Source organism: Thunnus albacares, chromosome 8 (genome assembly GCF_914725855.1).
Source record: "Thunnus albacares chromosome 8, fThuAlb1.1, whole genome shotgun sequence".
Classification (NCBI taxonomy): Eukaryota; Metazoa; Chordata; class Actinopteri; order Scombriformes; family Scombridae; genus Thunnus; species Thunnus albacares.
Window position 1 is genome coordinate 24,858,974 of NC_058113.1, and position 27,311 is coordinate 24,886,284.

The following is a 27,311-nucleotide window of genomic DNA, read 5'->3' on the forward strand; positions in this document are numbered from 1 at the left end:
CCAAAGCTGACATTCATAAATGACTTGTTTTGTCCAAAGTCTACTAGTGAATGACCACATATAAAAATAATAACGTGGGGAAAAAATATGGTCTAAATGGAAATATTTGTACCTTTGTGTTGTCCTTTCCATTTTTTTCCTCTTTATATATGGTTAGATTAACATGTGCATGGACCCCTGAGTGAGTTATCTCCATGACCTGTAACAATGCAGGTCCTGTGTGTTTTGTGGCCACACTTTGTGGATGTTTTTTACTGTCTTTTATGACTTTAAACCCATTTTTCCTCTTCGCAACCGATAAAACCTCCATAGCACAAATGTAGAGGACAAAAAACGGAGGTTTGGTCGGTGTAAAATAACTCTATTTGACACTTTCTCTTTGCAGCGTCCACATCCATCAATAAAACAATCACAACTCACTTTTTTCTTCTGTTTTGTTTTACACCCGGACAGTATATACAGCCGAGCCTATTTGTGTGAATTCAAACTACAAGAGATTGAAAGAAAGTAGATGAAAACTCCAAAAGACAGAGGGTTAGAGTAAAATTATCAAAGTGATCGGTTCCCGGCATGTGGTTTTATCTCACCCTGATCTAGTAAATTTCCAAATGGTGGGAGAGAATCGCTGAGCCAGACAAGAAGTGATATGGAGAGAGCAGAAAAAACTGAGTGAAAGAGTAGAGGACGAGGAGGAGAGAGGTCTAGAAGTAGAATATTAAAATCTGTGAGGTGACAAGAGGGAATAAAATCCAATCTTAGAGTCTTTATTAATCTTTATTACTCTCTCTAAGATGAGAATAAGTCTGATGACCCATTTAGAAGTCATACTGACCAAACCGTTGATAGAAGATCCTTATAATAAACTCATATATAGCCTCTTATGCCACCCACACACAGAGAAAGAAAACAAATACTGGTTAAGTCTTTGTCAGACTCAAGAAACCCCAAATGCTAATCGGCACTGTCTTGCCAACTTGTTCAAGCTTTATGCAACAACAGCTTGTGTAAAAATGTGGCAAAGACTAACACTGGCGGAAACATTCTGGAGTTTCTTTTGTCTTGATAATTGGCTCTGCCACCAGAGTGGGCCAGCTTGATCAACTCTGCCAATCTGCTGAGCAGCTCATCAGGATCTGCATCAGGAAGCCGCTTGTTTTCAAAGTCGTATGGTCAAGATGAATTTCAAACAGTTGGCAAAGAGTTTAAAATCTGTTGCCTCTGCTTTACTAAACCCATTAGCTGCAATCTATATAAAAGTGCAAAATCAGTGTTTGTATTTGCAAATCTGCTTTTTAAGGTTTCATCCCCGCAGAAAGAACAGATCCTGTGAAAACCGATCGCAATAAGCAGCAGCTGTTATCCGAACCTCCTGGTGAGGGGAGACCGACTGAAATCTGCTGCAAATGCTGTCAAATCCTGTCAAATACAGTAACGCTGTCCTTGTCTGTCTGTCCTTGTTTCACTGCTAACGAGTTATAGAGGGGCTGTCACCATGTGTCGAGCTCTGGATGACAGACAGGCCTGAGCAGATGAATCTAACAAGCTGTTAGATTCGAGCAGTTCGAGTAACTGCGTCTGGTGACGTTGTAATGTAATTAAGAACGATGTGTACATGAATATCACTGTGTGTGCATGTGTCTTTCCATCCCTTTCTTTTCCATGAGTTACTGTGCGTGCCTTTGTATACAGAAGACATATATAATACAGTGCAACAATATAATATTGTTTGACAAGAAGAACGATATAGATCTATTGCACAGACACTACACCAGAAATATTACAAATATAATTGACCAACACACTTAAGGATAGTTTACCCTAGAATGCCAAGACCATAAGAAAATGATATTTTTGGCTGATTGTAATTCAACAGAGCATACTGCATGTAACAGAGATCACTCCAGTGGACAAAAATGAGAATCATGAAGTGAATTAAAAGAGTCGGGTAAGTATAGTGTGAGAATTAATCTTATATTAAAAGACATTACAGACTTTTTTGTAGTTTCGCCCTTATCGAATATCTGCTGAGAATATGGAATATATATATATTATATATATGGAATAGCTGTCTCAACAGTTTTTGGCATACTCCCAAGACTCATGTGGCCTTTAACTGTGTATGAAATCTCCATCAACAAATGGAAAGAGACTTCCACGATGCTTAAGTCCTGTCAGACTGTATGGGGATGGCAAATTGGAGTTACCAATTGCAAGTCTTGTGGAAGAATTTGAATGCACCAAAGCAAGGTTGGTCATGAATCATCACTGATCAATCACTGAATCTGAAGATACGATCTTAGAATGACTGGGAGTAATTGGACCCCATCTGAAACCGTTCAGAGTGCTAAATCTGCTCTTCACTTCAGGGATGTGGTTGGCCAAGTCCATCATGGGAGAGCCGGTCTTGGGCTTGTCCCAAAAGCTCCTCAATGGCACAGGGCAACATCAGTGCAGAAGAGACGGCTCGTGGTGGAGGAGGTGAGGAGGAGGCAGAGCGACAAAGAGGAAACTCAGCTGGTGTGGCATCCGGGAGATGGAGGGATCTCAGCTAAGTTTTGTCATCAAAGCCACTTATGACCTCCTGAAGCAGCGGTTGGGAAAAGACACCGCTGGCTCTCTTTGTCAAGCAACCGCATCACTAAGGCACATTTTAACAGGATGCACTAAGAACCTCACCTAAGTATGTTATACTTTGCGGCATAACTGAGTTCTCAGAAAGCTGGCATCAATCTTGGAACAGAGGCAGACCACCACAAATGCTTTCCCACAAACATCGGCGGCAAATGTCTACTTCATACCGTTTGTACCAGCAGGCCAACCTCCAGACCAAAAACTAACATCAAAGGATGCAAGCATTCTGCAGGCTGCTTGGGATTGGAAAATGGATGTGGACTTGGGGAAAAAAGCTTGTGTTTCCCCCAGACATTGTGGCTACAACACTCCAGCCAGGCATGGTCCTGTGGTCCACAACCGCCAAGCTGGCATACATTGTGGAATTGACATCACCACGGAGAGACGGTGCTGAAGAAGCTTATGAGAGGAAAAAGACCAAATACTCCGAACTGGCAACTGAAGCTACCCAGAACGGCTGGAAAACCAAGATTTTCCCTGTAGAAGCGGGATGCATCTACGATCAGTCTATTAAAGAAAACGGTGGTGACGGGTCGCTCCCTCCAACAAGCAATCAAGTCTTTGTCAAATGAAGCAGAAAAAAGCAGCAATTGGCTTTGGATTAAAAGGAAAGACAACAACTGGGCTGCAGGATGAAGATAGAAGGGGTGGGGGGCTGGGACGCCAGGTATCACCGTAGAGCCCTCTGGAGATGTTTTAGGCTTATCAATGAGACGTCAAAGAAGGATGGTGCCCACTTGATGACGAATGACGTACCTCCCTTTCACCACTCCAGTCCCACTGCCAACATCAAGAGTGCCGACTTACCACGGGGATTGAAACATCAAATCCTATTAGCTCTACTAATAACACATCAAAATCCCCAGAATGAAATGAAGTTTAACCAGTTTGCACGAGAATATGTACGTGAAGAGGTTAAAACGCCCTACCCTCAGACATTAGAGAAGTAGAAATTAAATGTATTATATAAATAAAATGCATTTAAAAGAATGAAAAGATCTGAAAATGTAGCTTGGCTGGTGGAGAAGCTCAGACAGACCACATCGCACAAATACTTATATAATAATAATAATAATTATTATTTAACAGTGTAAAAATGTAAAATTGAAAAAACACTTTTATATTAAAACAAACAATACTTGCTGTATTTTGGGTTTAAATAATGAGCATACTATTGACTTCAAGTGCTAAATTTCCCAGTAGTTGCTTTTATACTGCATGCATCTCCTTAAGTAGTATTTTGTTAAAATTAGGACATCAGAAAATTTCCTTGGGCTCCTGGCAAGCTTGGTGAACCATTCTCAAGTGCATCAGACAATCTGTATTTTGAGCCAGGGAGTTTTTCTTTCTTTCTGAGGCACATAAATGTTTGTCAAGTGTACTGCAGACTCCCTGAGGCATTGCAGTTATATCATATTTAGAAACACCATTTCAGTGTATAGTAGATGTGCAGGTAGGTGTGTGTCAGTGTTTCTTTGTTGACAAAGACTCACATCTCTCCCAGTCTCCGTCTCTTCTCATTTTACACTGATCAATCATGATTCAATTCACCATGCAGGCAAAAAATAGCCACATCAATTCGTAAATGTGCATGGATGAATATGCACATGCAATTACTGTAAAAGTGGATGATTTATTTTCAGAGAAGACGACAGACGCTTACACTTAGCCACTGCCCAATCTTCTGTCTTCATTAGATCCTAAAACAATCTGGCATCTAATCACGTCTTTCAGGATACAGAACTGTCTCTCTACCAAGACATGGAAATTATTTAAATTATTATTTGCTATTGAAATATCAAAGCGTTTGGGGAATGAACTGAAATTGTCACTAACAAGTGTAATTGTCTCAGAGGAGACAGAGTGGCTGCCAGGTGAATGTGACCCTTGGTACCACCGATGAGGGCATGAGGGAGCGAGGTTGACGGATTGTGGCAGATCACACCCGTGACAAAGTGCAGTGTGAAGCATAAATCTGTGTTTGTTGTCTTTATGATTGCTGACAGTGTGGCTGTTTGTCAGTGGCTACCATTACTGGCTGTCTCTACTCAGGCTCTGAGGGCTGCCAGAGCCAGCAGCTCCAGCTCCACTCAGAGTTAATAGTCATCTGCATTCACCCGGACAAACCGGCTGCAGGGAGACAGAAAACTAGTGTGTGTGTGTGTGTGTGTCATGACATGTCTCTCTTGCACTATGTATCTGCGGGAGTGTGTGTGTGTGTGTGTTTATGCCACGAATGAGAAAAATAGAGGTTGGTAACTGAAGCTTTCCTTTGATGTGTGGGTAAAATTAACGTTCGATGTGGATTCTTTATGGCCTCAAAACTGGCAATGATGAAGATGTTCCTGAGCTCCACAGGATAAAAGCACATAATAAACACAATGCCAGCGTGTTTTAGCCCTGATTACAAACTTGGGCTGCTCCCCAGTGGAATAAATATGCGTGCACCACTTTTGGCTTGATAATATTTATTCCCACACAATAGTGTGGTGTTCAGATGTGCTTCATGCGCACTATGCCACACATGTCAAATACAGGGCTCGTTTTCTTTGCAAGAAAATTGAAATAAACAAGTGTCTTTAATACTAATTGAGAATAATTTTGTCAGCAAACAAAACATCCTAAAATTGAGACATCTGACACTCTGTCATAACATGTAAATCGGTGTAATTATAGCCTAGTGTCTACAGTACGACGTTGACAGTCATAATGACATAGTCAAGTTTGCAAGGTTTGTGTAATTACACACCATTGTGTAAACCTCGTTTTATTACAACCTGTGGAAAACTTGACTAGGCAGTGGCCGAGGTTTGACCTCTCTCTCACTTACATAACCCACAAGAGCACAAAAGACAAACTGGCACACACTTGACTGTAAGTATCAGCCTACACACAACCTGTCCTCGTTGGCACTCTCTTTAGCTTCCCCTCAATTCCAGCGTGATATCAGAACTGGCAAAGTTGTTCCCGACCGCATCTTCACAGAATTGTTCAATGAAAGGGCCATGGCCTCTTTTTGCCTCCTCTCTCCCTCATTTTTTCTATCTACAACATCCCTTTGACCCCTCCCTCCCTATCTCTCTTTTATTTATCACATTTTCTGCCTCACAGAGACCTTTCAGAGAGGCAGAGAATCCCATCAGATGGTAACACAGCGTGGCCAGTGGCCACACAGGAAGCTTTTGATTCCTGCTGGAATGTCGAGAGCTTTGGAAAACTGTCAAACTCAGTGGACACAAGGCTGGTGTTAAAGCACAATAGCACCGCTTAAAATCAATCCAGTACGCAAGGCTACTGCTGAAAACCTCATTATGTTAATGTGGCGAGTGTGTAGTCGAGCCGGATGGTGGGTCAGTGGTTACCCATGAGATAATTGAGACTTTAAAGTGAATTGCAGCACAAAAAGTTAAAATAAAATAAATTGTCTAATTAGAGGAGAAGAAAATTTTGTATCTTACCGAATTTAGGTCCAGGTTGGTCTGCACCCATTCCTTGGCATCTTTATATTCATCCATCAATCCCATTATATACAGTGTGTCCAGTGAGTCAATGATGGACGCTCCTCTCAGGCCACCTGAAACATGAATGAGAGAGAACTGAGTTAGTGCTAGTTAATGTTCAAATTCAGGAGAAATGTTTTAAACTCCATGCATGTTTTTAAGCCACCTCTATTTAGCATTTATAAGTAGTTCATAAACACTTAATGGATGGTTTATACTGCAGTATATGTAGTTGAAAGCAAATATAAGGACATTTTAAGTGTTTATCAGTGAACAACTATAACTCCTCATATGAAAGGTGAACATTTTCACATGTAAGAACATCTTCAGACGTGTCACCTGATAAATTCATATGACCTAGGCACAAGTGATTTTCAGATATTTCACATGTGATTTTATAGACAAACACACATTTTACCCATGCTTTTTTCTCCATAAACGCTTTTTAAGTATATCATATACGTAATTACTGTATATATATTGATATATGATTATGCAATTGAACAAATTAGGAGTTACAATTGTTGACATGACACTAAAATTGCCCTTATATCTGTTTACAGCTGTACTGTAATGTGTTTATAAACTATTTATAAATGCTTAACAGTGGGTTGAAATAGTGTTAGCATTTTTGTCTCAGTGTGTGAGGTGAAAAAAGTTGAAAACAGCTAAAAAAGAAACATTGCCAAACACTTGCAATGGGCAACCAATGATTGACAAGGAACTGAGGAAACCCATCTGTAGCTGCGTTTACATGGACCCTAATATTCCACTAATAACTGGAATAATAGCCCAATCAGAGTAAAAATGCCTCATGTAACTACCTCAATCAGAAGAGACTGGCCCGATATTAAGGAATTTTCAATCAGGTTGAAAGGATTGGTTTAAGCCTTTGATAATCCGTTCAATAGGGAAATATTAGCGCCTTCTAACCATGTAAACGCTTAATCTGATCATTTCTCTCTGGTTGGAATAAATATATTCTTTCTGCGCATGTTTGACCCACATGGGGATAACATTATTGACATGACGGCAGAGAGAGAGAGAGAGAGAGAGAGAGAGCGTGTGTGTTAGCAGCTGTGAATGTAGCAGTGCAGCGTGTGTACAGTAAAGGCTGTTTGTCAGTGAATAAATGCTACAATTCCTCAAGACCCGAGCCAAGTTCCTTGACTTAAGGTGGACCGGCTATTCTCATTGAAGTGAGAATCTCAGACGCTCCTAAACAGAGAGCAGAGAAACGTCTGGCTGCTGAGTCTCTCCCCCGGTTTTGCTCATTACTTTAGCGCATGTCACACAGCTGTTCCGATTAAATGCATCAGCGCGTGTAAACACCAGAACGTATTAGATCACATCCCATGTAAACTAGTTGACCCAAAATCTTCAATTGCAATGATTTCAATCAGAAAGAAAAAGCGTGCACGTAAAAGTGTGCGTGTGTTACCACTCACATCACTGGGGTCACTCACAACGCCTCTCTCTCTCTCTCTCAACACATACATGTCGTCTTAGTCTGAACATGACTGTAAGCTGTTTTTGTGAAAGTTACAGGATTATAAAGTGCTAACAGCATGTTGTGCTGTGTTGCATTTGTTTTTATCAGTGAATAGCAGTAACGCTAGGCTCTTTCAATCACTAATCCCTGCGGCAGTGAAGGAACAAACTCAGATGGCATTTCCTTTGTGTTTACATGAAATATGGCAAGTTGTGAAGAGTTTTCAATAAGACGTACAAAAAGAAAGAAAATACACTGACGAAGAGAAAATTAATTAGTTACTTGACTGTTACATAATTCCACTTCTTGGAAGGTAGATAAGTACTCAGATTTAACCCCAAACCTCTAATGTTCTGATTATGATGATTAGCAGAAGTAACTTGACAGCCTCTGTGATAAAAAAGTAAAAACATAAAAGTCCCTCGCACGCTGAGCTTCTGTAATTGCTGCAGTGATGCTGAGTGATAATACTAAAACAGCTTTGTGTGACCCAGATGAAAAGCATCTTCTTGCCAAGATTAAAAGCATCAGATGAAAAGCATCAGTGACTGTAACATGAAAGTCAAGTCATTTATGAATCAACCACCAGAGGGAAAACGAACTGATACCTTGATTATAGCAAACATTTAGCAGCTGCTCCTGGATTACACCGTGTATGTGGTACCTTCGTTAACTGTGTGTGCGTAAATGTCACACTGTGACTGTGTAAAATCTGTCCGTGTGTGTCTACGGTTACTGTGTGTGTGTGTGAGTGTCTGTCTTTATGAATCTCATTTGAAGCTATTCATTTCTTTTCACAAACTAAATGAGAAATGCTAAAGGGTGTTTATTCCATCCTGGTGGCCTTATGAGAGATTGCATGGCCTATTTTCATTCTCATATGACCAAATATTATGCAAATGCAACTGAAACTCACAGAGACAGCTCGGCACAAAAGAAAAATAAACATTATCCTTAATGAATTAATGTAAAAGAGTTGAAGGGCAAATTATGGTTTGGAAGTTTAATAACAAGAAACTGTGACTAAATAGGCTGTGAATCAAACCACTTGGGGGCTTACGTTGTAGATTACTGGAAAAAAATGCAATAGAGTGGAAATTGACCTGGTTAAATGAGAGAAGTGATGAAAAATCTTTATGTTCATCCCTGAGAACAACCTAGCCTACAGTAGATGGCTGGATTGATGTGATGCAACCACACGGCAACCTGGCACATCAAAGTCCTTAGTTTTTATCAGGAATTATTGCTGAAGCTCAGCAAATGGTTACCATACCTTTGGGCGACAAAACACAAATGTGGAAAATTAAAAAAAAAAAGTCTCCTACTTCCATGTAAAAATGTACAAAATGTATTATCTTTTTTTTTTTTTTTTTTGGAAATCAAACAAACAGTTATTTCTTTTCTGTATAAAATGTCAGGAAATGGTGAAAAATGCCAGTCTAGTTCCCAGACCCTAAGGTGAGACATATTCACATTGCTTGTTTTTTCAACCGGCAATCCAAATCACACAAATATTCATTTTAAAATGATGGTCATCTGAATCGATGCTCCTGCTATGCTCACACTGTGAGATACACCCACTGACGACTGATTTGGAGCTTTGCCAACCAAAGAAAGCCTGAGGCAAAACTCTGACAGTGGCAGACCAAAGTCTCACAATGTGACTGCTGCTACGACTTCAAACAAACCAATCAGGATACGACATGAAATGATACAGAATACACCGGCCGGCATGACATTTCATAAATGCAGTTATTAAAAGAAAATAATTTTTAGTGAGAAAACACACTCGGTCTATTTAATACATTCATGGGACACACGAACCAAAATGTTGGAGGTAAAACAAAAAAGAAGTTTGTTACTTAACTGCATTTTCAAAACAGAAGAAGGTTGCAGATGGATGATGTAAGCTGATGACATTCCTCTGCTTTCGTATACTTTTTTTCTATTGACGTTGTAGCGCTACGATTCACCGTGCAATCAGCACACAAGCTGATCCAATTGATATCGTACAGTCTGACAGAGATTATGACCAAGATTTTATCATAAGCGTGACACACAATGTGACATACACGATCGTTGTTGTCGCACAATCTAAAAGGCACCTCTGCGCAAGTAATCATTTGTCAGAATTATTATTTACTATTCTGTCACTTAACTTATCAATTAATCAACTAATTGTTCAGTGCTAAAATATTGCCTTTATAATGTGTGGACAGCTAAAGTGAGGCTTGTCAAATGTGGTCTAAATTAATTGAGAGCAGATATCAATCTCTCTCTTGTTGTTTAAGACAGTTTCAATGAACAGTTCTGCTCTTTTCATCCTGTCAGGATTTACTTTCTTAATCAGTATCTACACTAAAAGCCACGCTGTCCATACACAGTATATGTAGCTGGAATTTAACATTACTACTATAAGTGTAAAATTCTCACCACCACTGACCTTTCACCTCATCTCCCTAGCTTTATGGATTAGCTGATGAGGTCAGCCAGGATGCCAAAGGGCAAATGGGACAGGGATCAATGACTAGCTTGACTGAACGATGGGTGCCATATGCTTTGTGCATAAATCCAGGACGATATCTAGTTTGAAGCCTTCTACGTCCTGAAAAATCACTCATAAGGTCACATTCATACATCTACTAGACATTAGCTTCTCTCTCCCTTTTTCTTTTTGTTTAGAGTACCCAATGCCATGTTTTTAGGTGTTTCCACATTGCCATGGTTATAACTATTCAGTTCAAATACTTTCCTTCTCTGTGAAAACTCATCTGCTGTTGTTTGCCTGCTGGCAGTTAACCTCATATCGTCAGTGAGAGGGCAGCACTAGCCTGAAGCAAGACACATGTAGTCTGAACTAGACAACCATCTGCCGAGGTTGTTAGCCATGTCAAAGTATGTATGTAGTGTCAGCTGTATGATGGTGTATCATATCAACTATATCAAGACTTCCTGATTCCTCTAACGTTACAGAAGGAGGAAATCCAGTGTATTTTTAGATGTAACTCAAACTCTGCCTCCGTTATGTGGAAAGAGACCAGTCTTTAGTTTGCTTACTGAGCAGCCTTATCTCTATTCAATGACAAACACTGATGGTGACAACTGAGAGGAGGAGTGTAATCAGATATCTGATGCCCTCCAACCCCAGAGGTAGCTCCCTGTGGCTGCAGGCAAAGCAGCCGAGTGTGGAAAATTCCTATTGAAAAGAGCACCACAGCTAAGATGATTGATTGACTCTGAGGATAGACGGAGCAGATCAATCCATCATGGTGTACTCCTTCGGCTTCCGTGGTCTAAGACCCTATTTATTTCTGTAGCCCTTTGCTACAAATGGAAGGAGCCCTGAGGGGTTCTCTGAAGACAGGGGCGATAGGTGTGCTCTACTGTGGGTTTATAAAGACTGATAAACATGCACACACTAACATGCTTTGCTACACTCTGTCTTTCTCGATTTGCATTTGAATATCCTCCATAATGCTTTTAGCAAGTACTGCACTTAAACCTGCAGTGCGGAGCTTTTGTCTCCTCCTTCTGGCAGTGACAGTAATTTCAAAAACACTGTTGACACGTGCTCATAGGCTCTGCCATACTGTGGCTGTAAAAAAGTGGATAAATTGTTTTTGGGCGCCACACATCCGACAGCGAAATGACTCGTTTCATGGTCAGAATTTGATCCATATGGTTCCGATAACAATTGGAAAGTCTAGAAGAGCCGCACGATAAAATTATGCTGTGCCCGTACAGCATGTGCAGTATACGTTCATCCAGCCAGTGCGCGAATATCAAATCTGACACCAGATTAAAAACTCCGGTAGACTGTGTAATACAGAGATCTATCTGGTGGTGAACTTGTTTGGTAAGGGCTTGATTGTAACAGACGTTCATTTATATGTAAAAGTCCCGCACTCACAGCTTTAAGGACATTTTTAAGGTACTTGTTGCACTCCTACATTTCAGAAGGAAATGTTATACTTTTTACACCATTACATTTATCTGACGGCTATAGTTACTAGTTACTTTCCAGATTAATTTATTATTAACTATTATCATTAATATTATTCTCATTAAAAGGAAATCGAAAGCTTATAAAATAAACTGCATTGTTAGAGATGGCTTGTGACCCCTTCACAAAAAAGCAGTGTCTAGTATAGTGTGTGTCTTGCCTCTTGACATGTTTCAGACGTCTATGATATATATATATATATATATATATATATATATATATATATATATATCTATGAGTTGTTAGCAGTTTCAAAGAGTTTCTACAGATTTCCCATCTAAACCTCTTGGATGATTTCATTTAAATAACTTGTTTGAGGCACAAAGAAGTAAAATTATCCAAGATTTCACTAAAAAGTAAAGATTGGAGAAAAGTCCTTTCTGCCCCGTTAATCATCTCATGACCGCTCAGATTTATCATGTGACCCATTTGGAGGGGCCTGACCTTCAGGTTGGGAACCACTGGATTAAAGTATTTTTACATTGTTGTATTAATATTTTAAGTAAAAGATATGAGTACCTCCTCCGCCACTGCTTAAAAAATACGAATAAATGTGAAGCCCCAAGTTTTATTGCAAGATGTGATGCATCACATACGGTACAGTCTCCAATTTGATAAACAAAAACCTGCGAAAGGTTCAGAAAATAAAACCTCAGTCAGTTTTAGATTCTGTAGATGGGGATCATACGTTTCTAAATAATGATTAACACACCACATACTATGGTACAGAACAGAGAAAAATGAAGTATTTTGGCAACACTATGCAGTTTTAGTTTATCTGCTGTCTCTGCTACAGACTATTAAAATGACTAAATTAAAGCTGCTACTAATGATTGTTTTCCTTTCAAATGTTAAGTCTATCAAATGTCAAAACAAAATACTTTAAAATGTCCATCACAAGTTCCCAGAGACAAAAGATAATGCCTTAAAATTGCTTGTTTACAGTCCAAAACCCAAAGATATAACATTTACAATTCATGTAAAAAAGATAAAAGCAGCAAGTCTTAACATTTGAGATGCTGAAACAGTGTAAATTTAGCATTTTTGCCTGATAAATGACTTAAATAATTACTTGATTATCACATTATCGTTTGTGAAATGTGAGAAAACAGTAATTACCCAAAATTAATATATTACCTGACCCATGTTAAACATTAGCTTGTTACATTAATTTGATTACATTTCATTCTCACTGCTAAAAGTGTACATAAACGCACCAACATGCTCACATAATAACATGTAAATAATGTGCAAATGAGAAGATGTGTGTCTGTGTGTAAGTGTTTGTAGACACGCAAGCTACATGGAAAACCATTAGTGAGACACTGGTCAATGGAAGTTTATTTATCATAGATGTCACAGGCCAGTCAGTGTCAGTCCGGGTCGTTACAATGCACGGCCAGAGTCCACATGATCAATCACTTACTTACATGTGCGTGATGTAATATTACTGGCTCTCTCACGCTCTCTTTTTCTCTAAATGTACACACACACACACACACACACACACACACACACACACACACACACACACACACTACTCATATATATGCATCGTGATAAACCACTCCTTTATCTAATTCCTCAGGGGATAGTTCAGAGGCAACATTTCTGCTCTAATTGCATTTAACCAGCATATACTGTGTGATGTGCATGCAAACTATATGCTGATATTCCTGAAATACCATCCGATATTTGATGTAAATTCCACTGACTAAGTGCATTAAAGGTGCAATATAGTTAACCAGATCAGAATAATCCGATTTCATAGATGGAGTGTTTTAATGCACCGCTGGGGAATGTTAAATCATCGCTACATGTTTCTCATTTCAGCTTTCAGCAAACAAACAATATTACAGATGTGGTCAATAAGTCACCTGGTTAACGATATCAGTGATTCTAATTGATGCAGACGCTAGGATTCACACTAATTACACTGTCCTGTTACCAGTGGTTGCCGGTATCCAATTATCAATCGCCAGGGCAATGAGCATCTTGTTAGCACTAATGCTACCTGGCAGCAGAGAGACATGTTTAGCGAGTCCGTGTGTCTGTGTGATGTTAACGATACCTAGCTGTTTGCTATTCAAAGCACATGTTTAGCTCTGCAGATAAAGTGCACTAAGGAGATGACTCTGTAGCTGAGTGGACTTTTGATGGAGAGCGCCAACGGAGCAACGGTGGGGAGAGGAAAAAAGTGGAAAAAAAAGGTTACCGAGCCAAACATGACAAAGGTTGGGAAAAACAAGGGGTGAGGAATGTCATGTCTGTCAATCAAGATGGCAGGCTGGGATACCAACGGCATGCTTTAGTCTCATTGACACAGATAGGGTCAAATAGATGTACTCTAACTAATGATGCATATTATGTAAAAATGCGCATTTTCTTCTCTTGTCAGCCAGAGTTTTAATGCCACAGCCAAATCTGCTGGCTCGTCTATGCTGTTTGTTCTCTAGCTACTCTATTATTGTGTTGGCAGAGTTGAATTGAATACATTTTCTCTTAAAGCAAAAAGCATGATTGTATTCATCGCAGTCAAAACTTGCCCCCTCCAACAAATGAAGGTAATGTGATTGTGGAAGTTATTCAGCCTCAAAACACTGATTTGGTTAGAATCACAAAGACTTGGTGAAAAATAAGATTAATATTAAATTGTGTATTTTATTTGATTATAGAGCAAAGATTATGGATTGAACGTTTGTAGATCTATAACCGCATCTAGAAAGTAATGCCAGCTAGGGTTACGCAGAACTTGAAGCCAGACAAAAACATTCCTGAAACATTAGAAATTGTAGAGTAAAATTTTGACTTTACAGAATGTACCCAGCCCAGCTTTTGGGTCTTTCATGGTTCCTGGTTGGTCCATTATTGGCATGCCACCAGGACTGCCAATTGGAGGATTTCATGGAGGTAAATTTAAGTGAAACTTATTTCACTTAAATGGATCAGGGTAGATTTTGAGGTTTTTTTCCCCCAAAGAATTTGCAGTTCAAAAGGAGTCTGGCTATCTATTAAAACTGGACTAAATTGCGTTGAAAAGTTAAAATTTTGTGGACAACTTTATAAACTTTATTCTAATCACATTTCGATTAATATATTTTCAACATGTAACAGATTCTATAGGACCTCCTGCACATATATATAGCAAACAATTGTTAACAAGTAAAATCATTTCATATATTACAGTCTTACTACACGGTTTTAAATGAGACGCTCCAAATGTAACGGCCACTTCTCTACTTCCGGCTTCGACCCAGACAGCTCTATATATAGGTTTTCTGCTGCTTGTGTTTGCAGGCGTGCCAGCAAACCCCAAAGTATTTCTGACCGCAGGGCAGAAACAGCTTGGAGAGCGTCCAAGGATAAGCCAGCATAAACGGACAGTGCCACTATCAGTTTATACTTGCACTAAGACCTTGTAGTTGCAAATATGAGATCCTTCCTTCAGATCCTATCCTATCCTCGCAACAAGATGTAAGTGAGGGGGAAACTAATCCCACTGATTACCATGATAAAGCACCGTTCTACCAGTCACTTCACCGAACAAGGGTGGATACATGGGGCTCATTAGACATTAGAGATGCACCATTCCACTTTTTTTCAGTTCTGATCCGATTCCAAAATTGGATATGTGCTGATACCGATGATGCTACCAATACCAAAGCTCTTTTTTCTTGGATATTATTATTATTATCATTATTATTATTGTTGTTGTTGGTGGTAGTGGTATTATGTGTAAGGTTACATGAGGCTGTAGTAAACCACAAAGCACTTCTTATTAAAAGAGCAAAAAAAAAAAAATACAAAAATGCATTAAATATAAATGTGTAACAAAGCAATTTATTTGAACTGTAGGTTAAGGAGGCTTCACACGGAAACAGATGTAGGAATGCAATTTGCTTCAGCAACTCCTTTAATGTTTTGAAAAACTTGAACAAATCAAATGCACAGCAATGCATTATCAACTACTAGTAAGTAGATTTCTATACATGAGTTCAAAAGTAAGAATTTCAAATAGTTCAGTGGCGAATTGACAACTCCTCCATAAAGTTTTCAAAGTGAATATTTGAAATAAATGCAAGAACTGTGTAGAGAAATAAATATCTACACTAGCAGCTGTTTGAATCAGGAGGGCAGCGACGTGGCCCCCACCAGCCACAACCACAAACTCTGCTGCCAGCAGCGGCCCGATGACAGTACACCTTACCCAGCCTGCCGCTGAGCCGCGAGTGGGACACATTCTGCCCGCCTGCTATGGGTGTCTGGATGAAATCTTGTGTGTGTCCCTGTGTGAAGCCTGTAGACACTCTCGGTGGTGTTATCACATTAAAGTGAGCTGGAAATGTGTCGTCCGGTGCGGCTCACTCTGTCGAAGTGCTTTCAAATGGATGCTGTTTGACAGCTAGCTGGCTGGCTAATGTGTCAGCTAGTTGGTTAGTCAGTCAGCCAGTGGACGCGCTGTAAACTGTCTCCATGTTTAAAAGAAAAGCTGTTAATGTGTCAGGTTGACAGATATTTCTGTTGTTGCTGTTGTTGTTGTTAGATATCTGGGTCCAGTCTGAATCAGTAGCTAGTTAAATGTTACACTGTTAGCTTCCTGCTAGAATTAGGTTCATCATACTTTAAGGACAATGCTTCAAGCTAGTGTGCTTGGTGGCTAGTTAGCATGAAGCTATCACAGCTGAAGGCTGAATGAGCACCACCGCTACATAACGGACATAATTTCTTCTTTCTCAGTGTTTTACTTTATGTTAGTATATGAAAAAACTACCTAGCAGTTGTTTTATACTGTCTTACTCTACATCAGTGGTGGGAAGTAACTAAGTACATGTACTCAACACAGACTATGGAATCTGGATTGGTATGTGGATCGGTAACGTCAGTCTGATATCTGATGAGTGAATTACGTCAGTAATGGCACCTGATAGGGATACTGGATCAGCCTCTGACTATATTAGACATCTTCAACTGAATCCTCACTTTCCCCAAAGACTGCACAATTTGTTCTCTTTACACTGGACAAATTGTGCTTGCAATGTATTTCACATTCTCTTAACCTTTGAAAAGATTCAGTGTCAAGAAATACTGCAAACACAGTATGCAGTTACTAAGAGAGCAATGAATTCTAATAGCTTTTGGGCCTTCCACAAATTGCCCCATCACCTAGTTCTGAGTTGTTGTTTTTTTTGCCCAGACAGGAATAAGACGCATATTAAACGAGAGCCTGTAAGAGCAGATGACAGCCTCAGAGACAGAGCTGTTTGGAGAGGTCTGTTTACTGAGACGCATAGTTTAAATCATAAAGCTAAGGAAAGCTGACCCTGCTTGAAGGAGCATAGCTGTGTCGTATGTGTGTGTGTATGTGTGTGTTTGTGTGTGTGACATTGATGTATCACCCCTGTCCAGAAAATAGCAATGAAAGATGCAAAAGAGAGGTGAGACAGCTCAGAAAACGGCTCGGCTCTCAGTGAAACTCATCAAACACGAGAGGCTGCACCACTGACTTCAAAGATCGTTTTCTCCACAGCCGGTCGACAATGACCTTTGAACCTCAGTTTTCTGGTGTAATTTTCGATTTTTTCTTATCCATTCTGTATCTGATGCCACAGTACTAACGTAAGTTAAATATTAGGGATTGGACTGCTGACTGTATTTGGAAAAACAACACAGAGTCAGTTTTTCCATAGAGTCTAAACTGTGTGTCCAGAAAATTACGTGGAATCCTTTCTTGTTCTGTGGTTACATCTGTACGACAGCCTCGCTGCCATGACTACCAGTATTGTGCATATAAATCTACTGCTTAGCATGTGGGGACATGAACTGTAAAAAATAAATAAATAAGAATCACACGACTATGCTTCCTACACAAGCCCCTAGAATGGATAACACGGACAAAATTAGAAGCAACCATTCTTGATTGAACCCAATTTCACCCCACACACACACACACACACACACACACACACACACACACACACACACACACCTTTCTGTCTCTCCATTTTTACCATTATGGTAATCACACAAACTACCCTGTAAAAAGACTTGCATCTAATGGTGTTTTGTGCCTTCCAGTGGCAATAGCACTTGCTTGGCAAGACAGAGGAGGGGACAGAGAATTGATAGATCAAGGCACATTAGAGCCGGAGACAAAATAAATTTGTTCCATTATGAGCCTGCAGAGGAGGAAGCGACTGAGCCAGAGGCTTCAGCTAGAATCGTGGACAACAGGAACCCTTCATTTTTCCAAGATTTGATGGCTTGGTGGTAATTGCACATCGAATTTTCATTTTACAGTATGGATGTAGGTTTTAATGTGAAATGACTGGCTTTTAAGGGAATTATCAATAAACGACCAAAGTGTCAAAGACTAAGGAGCCAATCACCACACCTTAACAGGCATTAATCTAATCACAAACAAATACAAAATGCACACTGTCCAGACATGATTAGAGAGGCTCCAGACTTAGAGCAGTACACACGTCAATCTAATTGCAGCAATCTAATTTGCCACTCTGGGAGAGCATAGCGCGTCAGTGCAGCAGCCCTGTCTGATATGACAGCCTCTCAGATGAGATTACACACTGCACAGTGTTATCGAACTCCTCACCCTCCTCCCTCTCCCGAAAGCCTCTCTCGCATTGATCAACAGACACGCCAGCACAGTAGGAGGCGGGGGATCATACATCTGATGCTCTGTCAACCCATAAAACCTGATTGGAGATGACAGCTAAAGCTAGAAGCTCTGATTAGGCAGTTGATAAAGACACTCAACCACGGCGCAGCACTAACAATTCAGCCAGTCGTAAGGTCGTCCAACTTGAATCCGTACAAAACAAAACAACAAAATGGAAAGTAAAAAGTCTAGAAAATTCCCGCTAATTAAAAAAAAAAACTTTCTTGCAGGAGAGGTCAGCAGGGTGAAGAACGCATTAATCTTTCAGTCTGAGGTGTAACCTTCATAGAAATCTACCTTGCAAGCTTAATCTCGGCTTTCTCCTGGAGATAAAATGAGACAGTGCTACACATTCATTCCACCTGACTTTATCTCATCTGAATGGAGCTTTCTAGCTCACTAGTTGCGCACTGAAAAATGTTCAGCCCAACCAATTTAGAAGAGCTGTAATAACCTGTTGACAAAGAGCACCCGTCAGCTGGAGAAATTAAAACAGCCACCTTAAAAGAGTACTTGCTCCGCATCATTTGTGCAGCCCTGCAGGCATTAAAAGGTAGAGGAAGAACCTGGAGTCAGGGAGCTACGTGTGCAATGGATGTGTGTGTGTGTGCAACTTTTATGTATATATGCATGTGGTCTTTTCTACATCCAGTTCATGTTTCATTGCAATCGGCCTGGAGGACAGTATCTTCTAACAGACAGCAAATAAATAATAGTAGCTTCTGGCATTCGGGGTTAAACAAAATTGCAGGATTTAAAAAGAAAAAAAGATTTTCATTAAGGAAAAAACATGAACTCTTCCACTTTTCTAATCAATCGGTAGAAAGTCCATTTAGAGACCACTTGTCTGTACATTGAATGTGACTGGGGGCTTGCTCACCTGCAATTTCACACTCAATTACAGAGGGAATGAAAACTTTCTGACATTATTTCCTGGTGGAATGTTTGGCTGCTCGAAACACTTGTCTACATTACTCAGTAGTAATTTCTATTTCACCACCTCACTCGTTCCTGTGTTTATTTCAGTGTCACCTTCCTGTTTCCAGGATGCCAGGGGCTGTTAGCACCATTCACACCCCCCCCCCCCCCCCCCCCCCCCCCCACCACCACCTCTGAAGTGTGGCCCAGACTGTCGAGCTCGGTGTGAAAGTTCTCCGAACCCTCGCGGCAGGATACAAGAACAGAAGGAATTCATTTCATGCAATTTTACTTATTCATTCTGCCACCGATTTCTTCCTTCCCTTCACTCGACACTCCAAGACAAGAGTCACCAAAACAGAACCTGAGCCCCACCTTGCAGTGATTTGCTACGGATACCTGACTATGAGACGGGAGAAAAAGATTTTTTAGTGCAGGATGATACAGAAAAAGAAGGAAAAAGAAGGTGACGCATGTGCATATGTGCATGAGCTGAGCTTGAGTGACACGGCGGGGCCGCAGAGGTCAACCTGTGCTGCTGCTAATCTGTCAGAAATCTTTGCTACACTCCCAGAACCACTTCTAATGCTTCAAGGTACGATGCCCACTGCAAGAACAAAAACATCGCTGCACTGTGGGTTGCCAATGTGTGAAGGAGCAAAACTACAGCAACTCTGAGAGCTCCAGACAAAGAATATTCTTGAAATGTAAACAGTATTGTCTGTTTTCATTGAACGCATATTAGAGGAGTTACTGGCGAATGATAAATGTTCTAAAAACGAAATGTCCCTTTGCACGTGGCAGACAGCGGGGGGATTTAAAATGAGGATTGTCGTTGAGAAGACTGAACGTCTGATGAGTCACAGTGGACAGTTTCAGATATGATGGATGAAAAGTTGGGCGGACGTGTTATCACTTAGAGGAGGAGGAGTTATTGTGAGACTCTTGAGCTTAGTGAAATATTCAGGGTGAGAGCAGAGACAAGCTGCAATGAGGCAAAGCTAAAAAAGTACTGTATATTAATAGTCCCTAAAATAAGTGAATGAAGCAAAATCTGCTCCTTAATACCACCACAAGCTTAAGAGCTTGACAGGAAGCGCTTGTGATTAAAACTGCCAAACACTGATTACTACAGACGTGTCTCAGGTTACAGAGACGTCATCGTCAGAGTGACTCCGACACTACGTCACCTCGGACTGATCGGTGATCACAGATTACATAAACACACAGTTTAAGGATTCTAGCAGCATCGAACGCTAAGAAGGAAAACCGCGAGGGGGTTTGGGACTTCATCCTGATGCACGAATTTGACCCTCACCGTCGTATCCATCAGCCAGTGATTGAATCGTTACAGTAGAATAGAGTACAATCCCTTATAATCCTCCTGCTTCGTCATACATTTTGCAACCAGTTTTTCATCATCTTGGCTATAATCCCTGCGCGCAGGCTTGATGATGGGCTCATGCCCACTGAGGGGAACTTGTTCTAATCCCAGAAAAGAAGAGTAGAAATTTGGTGGTGATGATAATGAATGATGACACCACTTTCATGACCAGTCATCCTGTGTTTATAGGGATGAGATGATATACGATTTTATCACTGATCGTGATAAAAAACACGATAAATTGATTGTGGACAATTTCCATCATTGGGATATTCGTGAATATCCTCACGAGTGATTTGAAAAAGTTGTCTACCTTGCTAATGTACAGTTTTATATTGATGTCCTGATTTATTTTGAATTGCCAACTAGTGTTGCTTCTGAGAGAGTGTTTAGTGCCAGTAGGCACATTCTCACACTTCAACAAGCATAACTAAAGCCAGAAAAAGTGAACATGCTGACATTTTTGCACTTCAGTCTATCTTGAAAAGGACCAAGTTTTGGCACGTCTCACTCGCTCTCTCTTTTTTTTTTTTTCCCAAAGCAGTCCAAAGTAGTACAGTTTGACTCTAGGCCACAATGACAGTTGGACTTTATTTTTGTTAAAGGATAATTCCTATATTTCTTAAGTAAATGATATATACTGATGCAATTAATGAAATTGTTGTCTGTACCATTTGACATCATGGCAGAGAAGTTGTTACAGCTGTAGTATGTGTGTGTGGGTTTTTTTTGTTCTTACCTGTGTCTCTCCCCACCTGTGCTCAATCGCTCATTAGGATTTGGTGGATAAAGTCCAGGAGAGACGAGCAGACTGTGCCAGTGAGCCAGTCGGCAGCTTTGGTGCTGCGTGTTGGTTGTAAAACCTCATCTCAAACTTGAGCTGTGTAAAGGGGTCGGTAAGTTTGGCTCCCTTTTAGAGAGAGTGTGTTTATTTGTGTTGTGTTTAATCTTAGTTTAATAAAGTAAGTAAAGTATTACCTTGTCTTTTTTTTACTGGTTATTTTCCACTTTCTTGTATAGAAAGTCGTTTTTTAGTTGTCATTTTGTGGTCTTTTGTACATTTTATTTACATTGTTAATAAATTCTTAATTTTGTTCATATACGTCCGTTTCCTTGCTTCTTTTTCACCAAGTACATTTTTCTTACTCTCTTCATCACCTGGATTAATTATGATTTATAATTATCTTATTTAAGATTTTGTTTGTTTTCACTAAAAAAGATGTGTGTCCTATCTGTGATGCAATGAAAATATTCGTTTCTTAACAAAATGTAAGTTCAAGCGATTCCAGTATGTTTAGTTGCCATTTTAAGGGTTTTGAGCATATTTTGATGATCATCAGGATAATATCATGAATCATAATTATTTTGTCCAGGATAATCATGACTTGAAATGTTCATATTGTCTCATGCTTACTGCTTTATGTTGCTGTAAAATTACTTTCTCTGCCAGGTCATGATACTTTGGAGTCAGGGGACGAAGAGAAAATCATGTCAATACTGCCAATAAGTAAGAACTTTCTACACGTCCAGTGATCAGCAAGGAAAAGCCTCAAAGCAGATCACAGCAAATCCCCGACACAGTGGAACATTATGAGAGGTCATGCTCTTTGCATCCTCATGGGTATCTAGCCTATTTTTCTTCTCTGAGCGTTCTATTTCTCCTGACACAAAGTTGCAATTTATCCTTAACCTTGTTCGGCAGCCATTATGAAAACCTGCATGATCTCAACACAGCATGCTTTTAGAAATCTGTCACTAGCTCATCCTGCTAGATTTCTGTACGAGCAAAGCACTGAGCCCAGTCTGGGTGTGCTGTGATCTCCTTGTAGTTGTCATATTTCAGCGCCGGGAGACGCAGAACTGTGCAGTCAGGACCGTCATTACATGCAGTGGGCCAAAACTTGCTCTGACAGCAGGTTCACCCCCAGAGTGCATTATCAGAGGCTTGCTATCAAGTTCCTCATCTGCCTGCAGCTTAAATGCTCCAGCATGCACCCGCTGTCAGGGTGAAAAATTCCCTTCCTTCGCCTGTTCTTCAAATCTTATTGAGGTCAAAGAACTTATTAAGTGGTCACCGCATTCTTGTTCTTTTGTTGTTATCCTCAAACTCCATATATCCTGACAAATTCAAATCATTATAACATTCACAACAACAACAAAAATGTTTCCAAAAGGTGTTTTGGTCCTTGACATACAAACTGATATTCAAATTCAGTTTATTTTTAACTGTATATTGTGTGTGGTTTTGAGAGTCTGGTCACTTGCCATCGCAGCAACTGGACCCATGAAATAAAGACAGCTAATGCAAGACGAACGTAACAGTGCAGTTTTTCCAGAGAAGCTGCAGCATTTATTAACTGACACACTGTAGTCTGTATGGACAACTTACTGCTAACCTTTTCCTCTGCTCTGCTCGCATTCACCGTCACTTTTCTGCCACTTGCTCTCTCCACTCGCTCAACCACACAGTTGCTACGCGCTGTCCTATTCCTTAAAGGAGCTACACTACTCTTACAGCAGTACCTTTCAGGTAGGTAAGTCCTTTGAAGAATGAGGAAGGGGAGGATTCTGGGATTTGATGCACTAGTTGATGACTCAAAACAATTCCATGATAACATAGGGTTTTATCACGCTTGCACAGTGAGTGAGTAAAAATCACTAGTAGCCCATTGATATTAATGATCGTGGGAAATTTTAGCAGCGGCACTCATAATTCTGCAGCGGTGGTGCGCTGCTGCATAATGAATATAGGGGAAACACTGCTGTGTATGAACTGCAAATGACTTAGCAGGTGTTGAAATAACATGCAAAAGTAACATCTAGTGGGAATCAGTGCTAAAGTTAGCAAGTTAGGCTAACTAGCTTCCACTTTGCGAGTGGGAACAGAGCACAATGGGTCCTCCCAAATGTTGAATGCTATAAAGGGACAGAACAAAAAAAAAAAGTCTTAATTTATCAATTCTCGTCTATACATTATGACGTGCTCCAGTCACGTGCACGCTAGACGTTGACAGTGCGTCTCCTAGCAACGCCACCTCTCAGTTGTCAGTAAACCAACGGCGTGGCAAACGGCCACTAAGAGGCTCGAGGCTTGGATGCCACATTTGCAAATGTGTCCAAAAATGGTTTAATCCTCCTCTGAAAAACTGAAAACTATGCAAAATGACAATGGATTAATACGTTTACTTGTGAAGACTTAGTGTCCCTACAATACCTGACAAATACTGTATTGTGTAAAGCACAGCAAATCATAAAGAGCAAACTCCACTTACATGATTCAATAAACAGGATAATGTACATTTTGTCTCTCTGCGCTGTAGAGCCGGACCAGCACACTGGCAGACCAGTAATGATATTGAGTTATCACAAGTATATCAGTATCTGTGTTGGCAGATATGGAAAAAGAATTTCCAGAGCAATGTACTGCAGCAAAACATTTGTTTTGTTTTATAATATCTTTACCACAAAATAATTGAGAATATGTGTTTATGTAAGAAAAATGAACATTGACCTGTATGTTGTTATCAGATTTTTATTGTTTTTAAGTAATGATATCAACCACAAACATTTAGCATTAGTCAGGCTCTAATACCACTAACATATTAATGGCACTACAGTATGTGTAAATAGTTTCCCGCCCCCCAGTGCTTCTACATATTTCCTGGGATGATAAATAATGTTTTACATCTCACAGTTACGATGATATGTGATGTGTCCAGCCAGCAGTTTGAGGACTTATTAGTCCCAGACCAAATAGGCAATATTGAAAGGAGGGTTGGGATGTGCTCTCCAGAGGGGATGGGACTGGATCCTTATTTGTCACCTAGTGCCGGTCGCTATGGAGACAGATGAATTCTTCTGCACCATGATGGAGCCCACGGGATATAGAAATGGATGGGATAGAAATGGAAAGTGGGTGTATGGTGACAACCCTTCACTCCTGCTTGAGACTCTAATGTGACAGCCGGTGATAGGCGCCATTTGCGTAGCCCTTCGTTGAACCCTAATGACAAGGGATGTTGCCACTCCCTCTCCTGTTTTCTCTAACCTTCACAGTGCCCCCTTCAAGACCAGGCACCAAGGGCCCGCTGGGAGGTAATTGCAAAGGAGGGAAAAACCTGTCTGCTCTGTCTAATATGAGGGCGGAGAAGAGAGCAGGCAGTTGTTAGTGGAATTGGTTGCCACTTGAATGCTTTTAATAAGAATGTTCCTTAGATAACAAAAAGAAGAGTTTTCAAATGGAAAAAAAGGTGCTTGAGATTGTGTCTCATGCAGTCCTAAAAGCAATATGCATGTGTCTGTATGCATGCGTGTGTGCACGACTAAGTCCCTTATGAGTTCCCTTTAAGCAGCACTGTCTTTGCAAATGTGCTGTCTCAGCAGATATCTTCAGAAGCTCTGTCACTGCTTTGTTTGCTCTGCAAGATTATGATAATAAGGATGTATGACAGTGAGAATTGGTGAAAATCCCTCATCGCTTTAAGGAGATCCAAAGACCCCATGGACCCCCATTGCTCCATAAAACATTTATTTCACCTTTCCTCCAACCAGAGACGACTAAATAATATATACCCTCGGCTTCATCATTTGGGCCATCGATCCAAGCTAAATCAAGTTTTCAAACCATCTCCTCCTCTCTCCTCTGTTCTCCATCATATAAGAGCACCTGGCAGCCCTTTACATCATCTGAAGTGCCCTTGGGATTTTCTAATAAACACTACTGGTTTTAAATGGTCCCCAGGCATGCCATGAGACAAAAGGTGAAGGGTTCAGCCTGTGTTGCTGGAAGTTGCTCATTTTGCATTCCAGGACATCTCTGAGCAAAAACTGGTGACCTTATGCTCTTTAATTGCACCTCTTGGGATGGGGAGAGAAACAGGAAAAAAATGAGGGCAAAGCAGGGAAGATGGAACAAAATGAAAAATGAAAGGATTATATAATCAGAAGATAAAGGCATAAAAAATAGAAAACCATCTTTCCATGCGTAGAAAGAGTCTTTACTCTTTCATTTGTTGTAGAAGGGCAGAGAGCAATTGTGAATAGCAGCATGTGGCCAATCCCCTTAACAGCCATAGGACATCTATTGATGAAAAATCACTGGGGTGAGGGAGGGGAAGCTGTGACACCTAATGTAATGTTCTCTATTTTTCAGCACAATCACAAGGCTTGTCCCTGGCATCTGTTGGACTATGGTTTTGGCTTGGTATTTAATGTGTTGTGTGCTTCAGTTAGTGACCCACATATGCAGGCATGGGGGTAATGACGTCGTTCACAGAGGGATAAACATCTCTTTAATCCTCCATTTAGGCTCTGGGACTAGTTGGCTTCTCACTTCGGAGAGAGTGGAGAAAGTGATATAGTTTAGTACATGAGCGCTCTAATAAGAATGGGGAATTAGTTAGTTATGTCAAAAGAAGGAAGAAAAGGAAATCTGAAGACGGCATCATGGGTGTGAGATGCCTGAGAGTTCGTATTGTATCTGAAATAACTAGAAATACCGCCTCGTGGTTGTATGCAGTTTACATCCATGTCTGTCCAGACTCATATAATATTTGTAGTGAAGACTTTGAAGGAATTTAATCAAAAGTAATAAGTGTATTTTCCATGTATGTGTTTACTCGGCCAATAAAGTTGATTCTGATAGAACACAAAGTTGTAGCCATGACATTAGACAAAGCTTCAGATATGGATGTTGCTGCAAAGAAGCTACAAATTCTAAGACGTGGATGCGTCACACTCATCTTCAACCTGGCAACACAGAAGATCTTTACAATCACCTCAGTTTCAAGATGGACACCAAAGATCAGTGTCACCAATTCAGTATCTGACCAAATGAGAAATATGGTCACATCTCCCTTTCTGTTATGGCGTTGAATAACGGCCAGAAAAGTGTTTTTTCAGAACATTATGACGTCACAGTGAAGTTGACCTTTGACCTTTTGGATATAAAATGTCAACACTTCATCGTTTTATCCTATTGGACATTTGTGTGAAACTTGAATTATGGCCAAAAAGGTGTTTTGTGAGGTCACAGTGACCTTGACCTTTGACCACCAAATTCTAATCAGCTCATCCTTGAGTCCAACTTGACGTTTGTGCCAGATGTAATGAAATTCCCTCCCTCCTTCCTGAGTTATTGTGGTCACGAGAATAGGATGGATGTGAGGTCACAATGACCGTGACCTCTGACCACCAAAATCTAATCAGTTCATCCTAATGCCTCCTAATGCGTCATCAACATAATGCCTCCAGCCACAGCTGTTCCTGGGGTTCTCTGGTTGTCTATTAAAAATAAGACTTTCTGCTTACTTTTTCATGTTCACAGTGCTATAAACATTAGTTTTTTATTATGTTCTTAAAGCAGCTCTAGTCAATGCTTTTATACTGACAATGGATATACCTGTTCTCTAGCAGTTCCCCTCAACTCTAGTTTTACCATCTTTTTGTTCATTATTTTGAATTCAAGTCTGAAATTTAACTGTTTTGGTGCAGTTGTACCATTCACAACTTGTTTCCAGCAGCAGGCAGTTCTGCAAAAAAGCTTCAATCAACCCACTGTACTCCCTTGACCATCTCCAAATAGCAAAACTAGCAACTAGCAGATGAACATAGTGGAGCATTTAGCAGCTAAATATAGAGCCAAAGACTTTTCCCTCAGAAGTTGGTGGAGACCAAAACAGAGCTAAAAGGAGAGTGAAAATTGGTAT

The 27,311-nt window shown here is 40.3% G+C and overlaps 1 protein-coding gene across 4 annotated transcripts in view; it reads right to left on the reverse strand.

Moving 5' to 3' along the window:
• LOC122986994 (mannosyl-oligosaccharide 1,2-alpha-mannosidase IA) overlaps positions 1-27,311 on the reverse strand; it is a 200,292-nt gene that overhangs the window by 75,710 nt on the left and 97,271 nt on the right. For all 4 annotated transcript variants that reach the window (XM_044358569.1, XM_044358568.1, XM_044358566.1 and 1 more), the window contains one exon: positions 6,090-6,205. In XM_044358569.1, the coding sequence (XP_044214504.1) occupies positions 6,090-6,205 (116 nt within the window). The remainder of the gene's footprint in view (positions 1-6,089; positions 6,206-27,311) is intronic.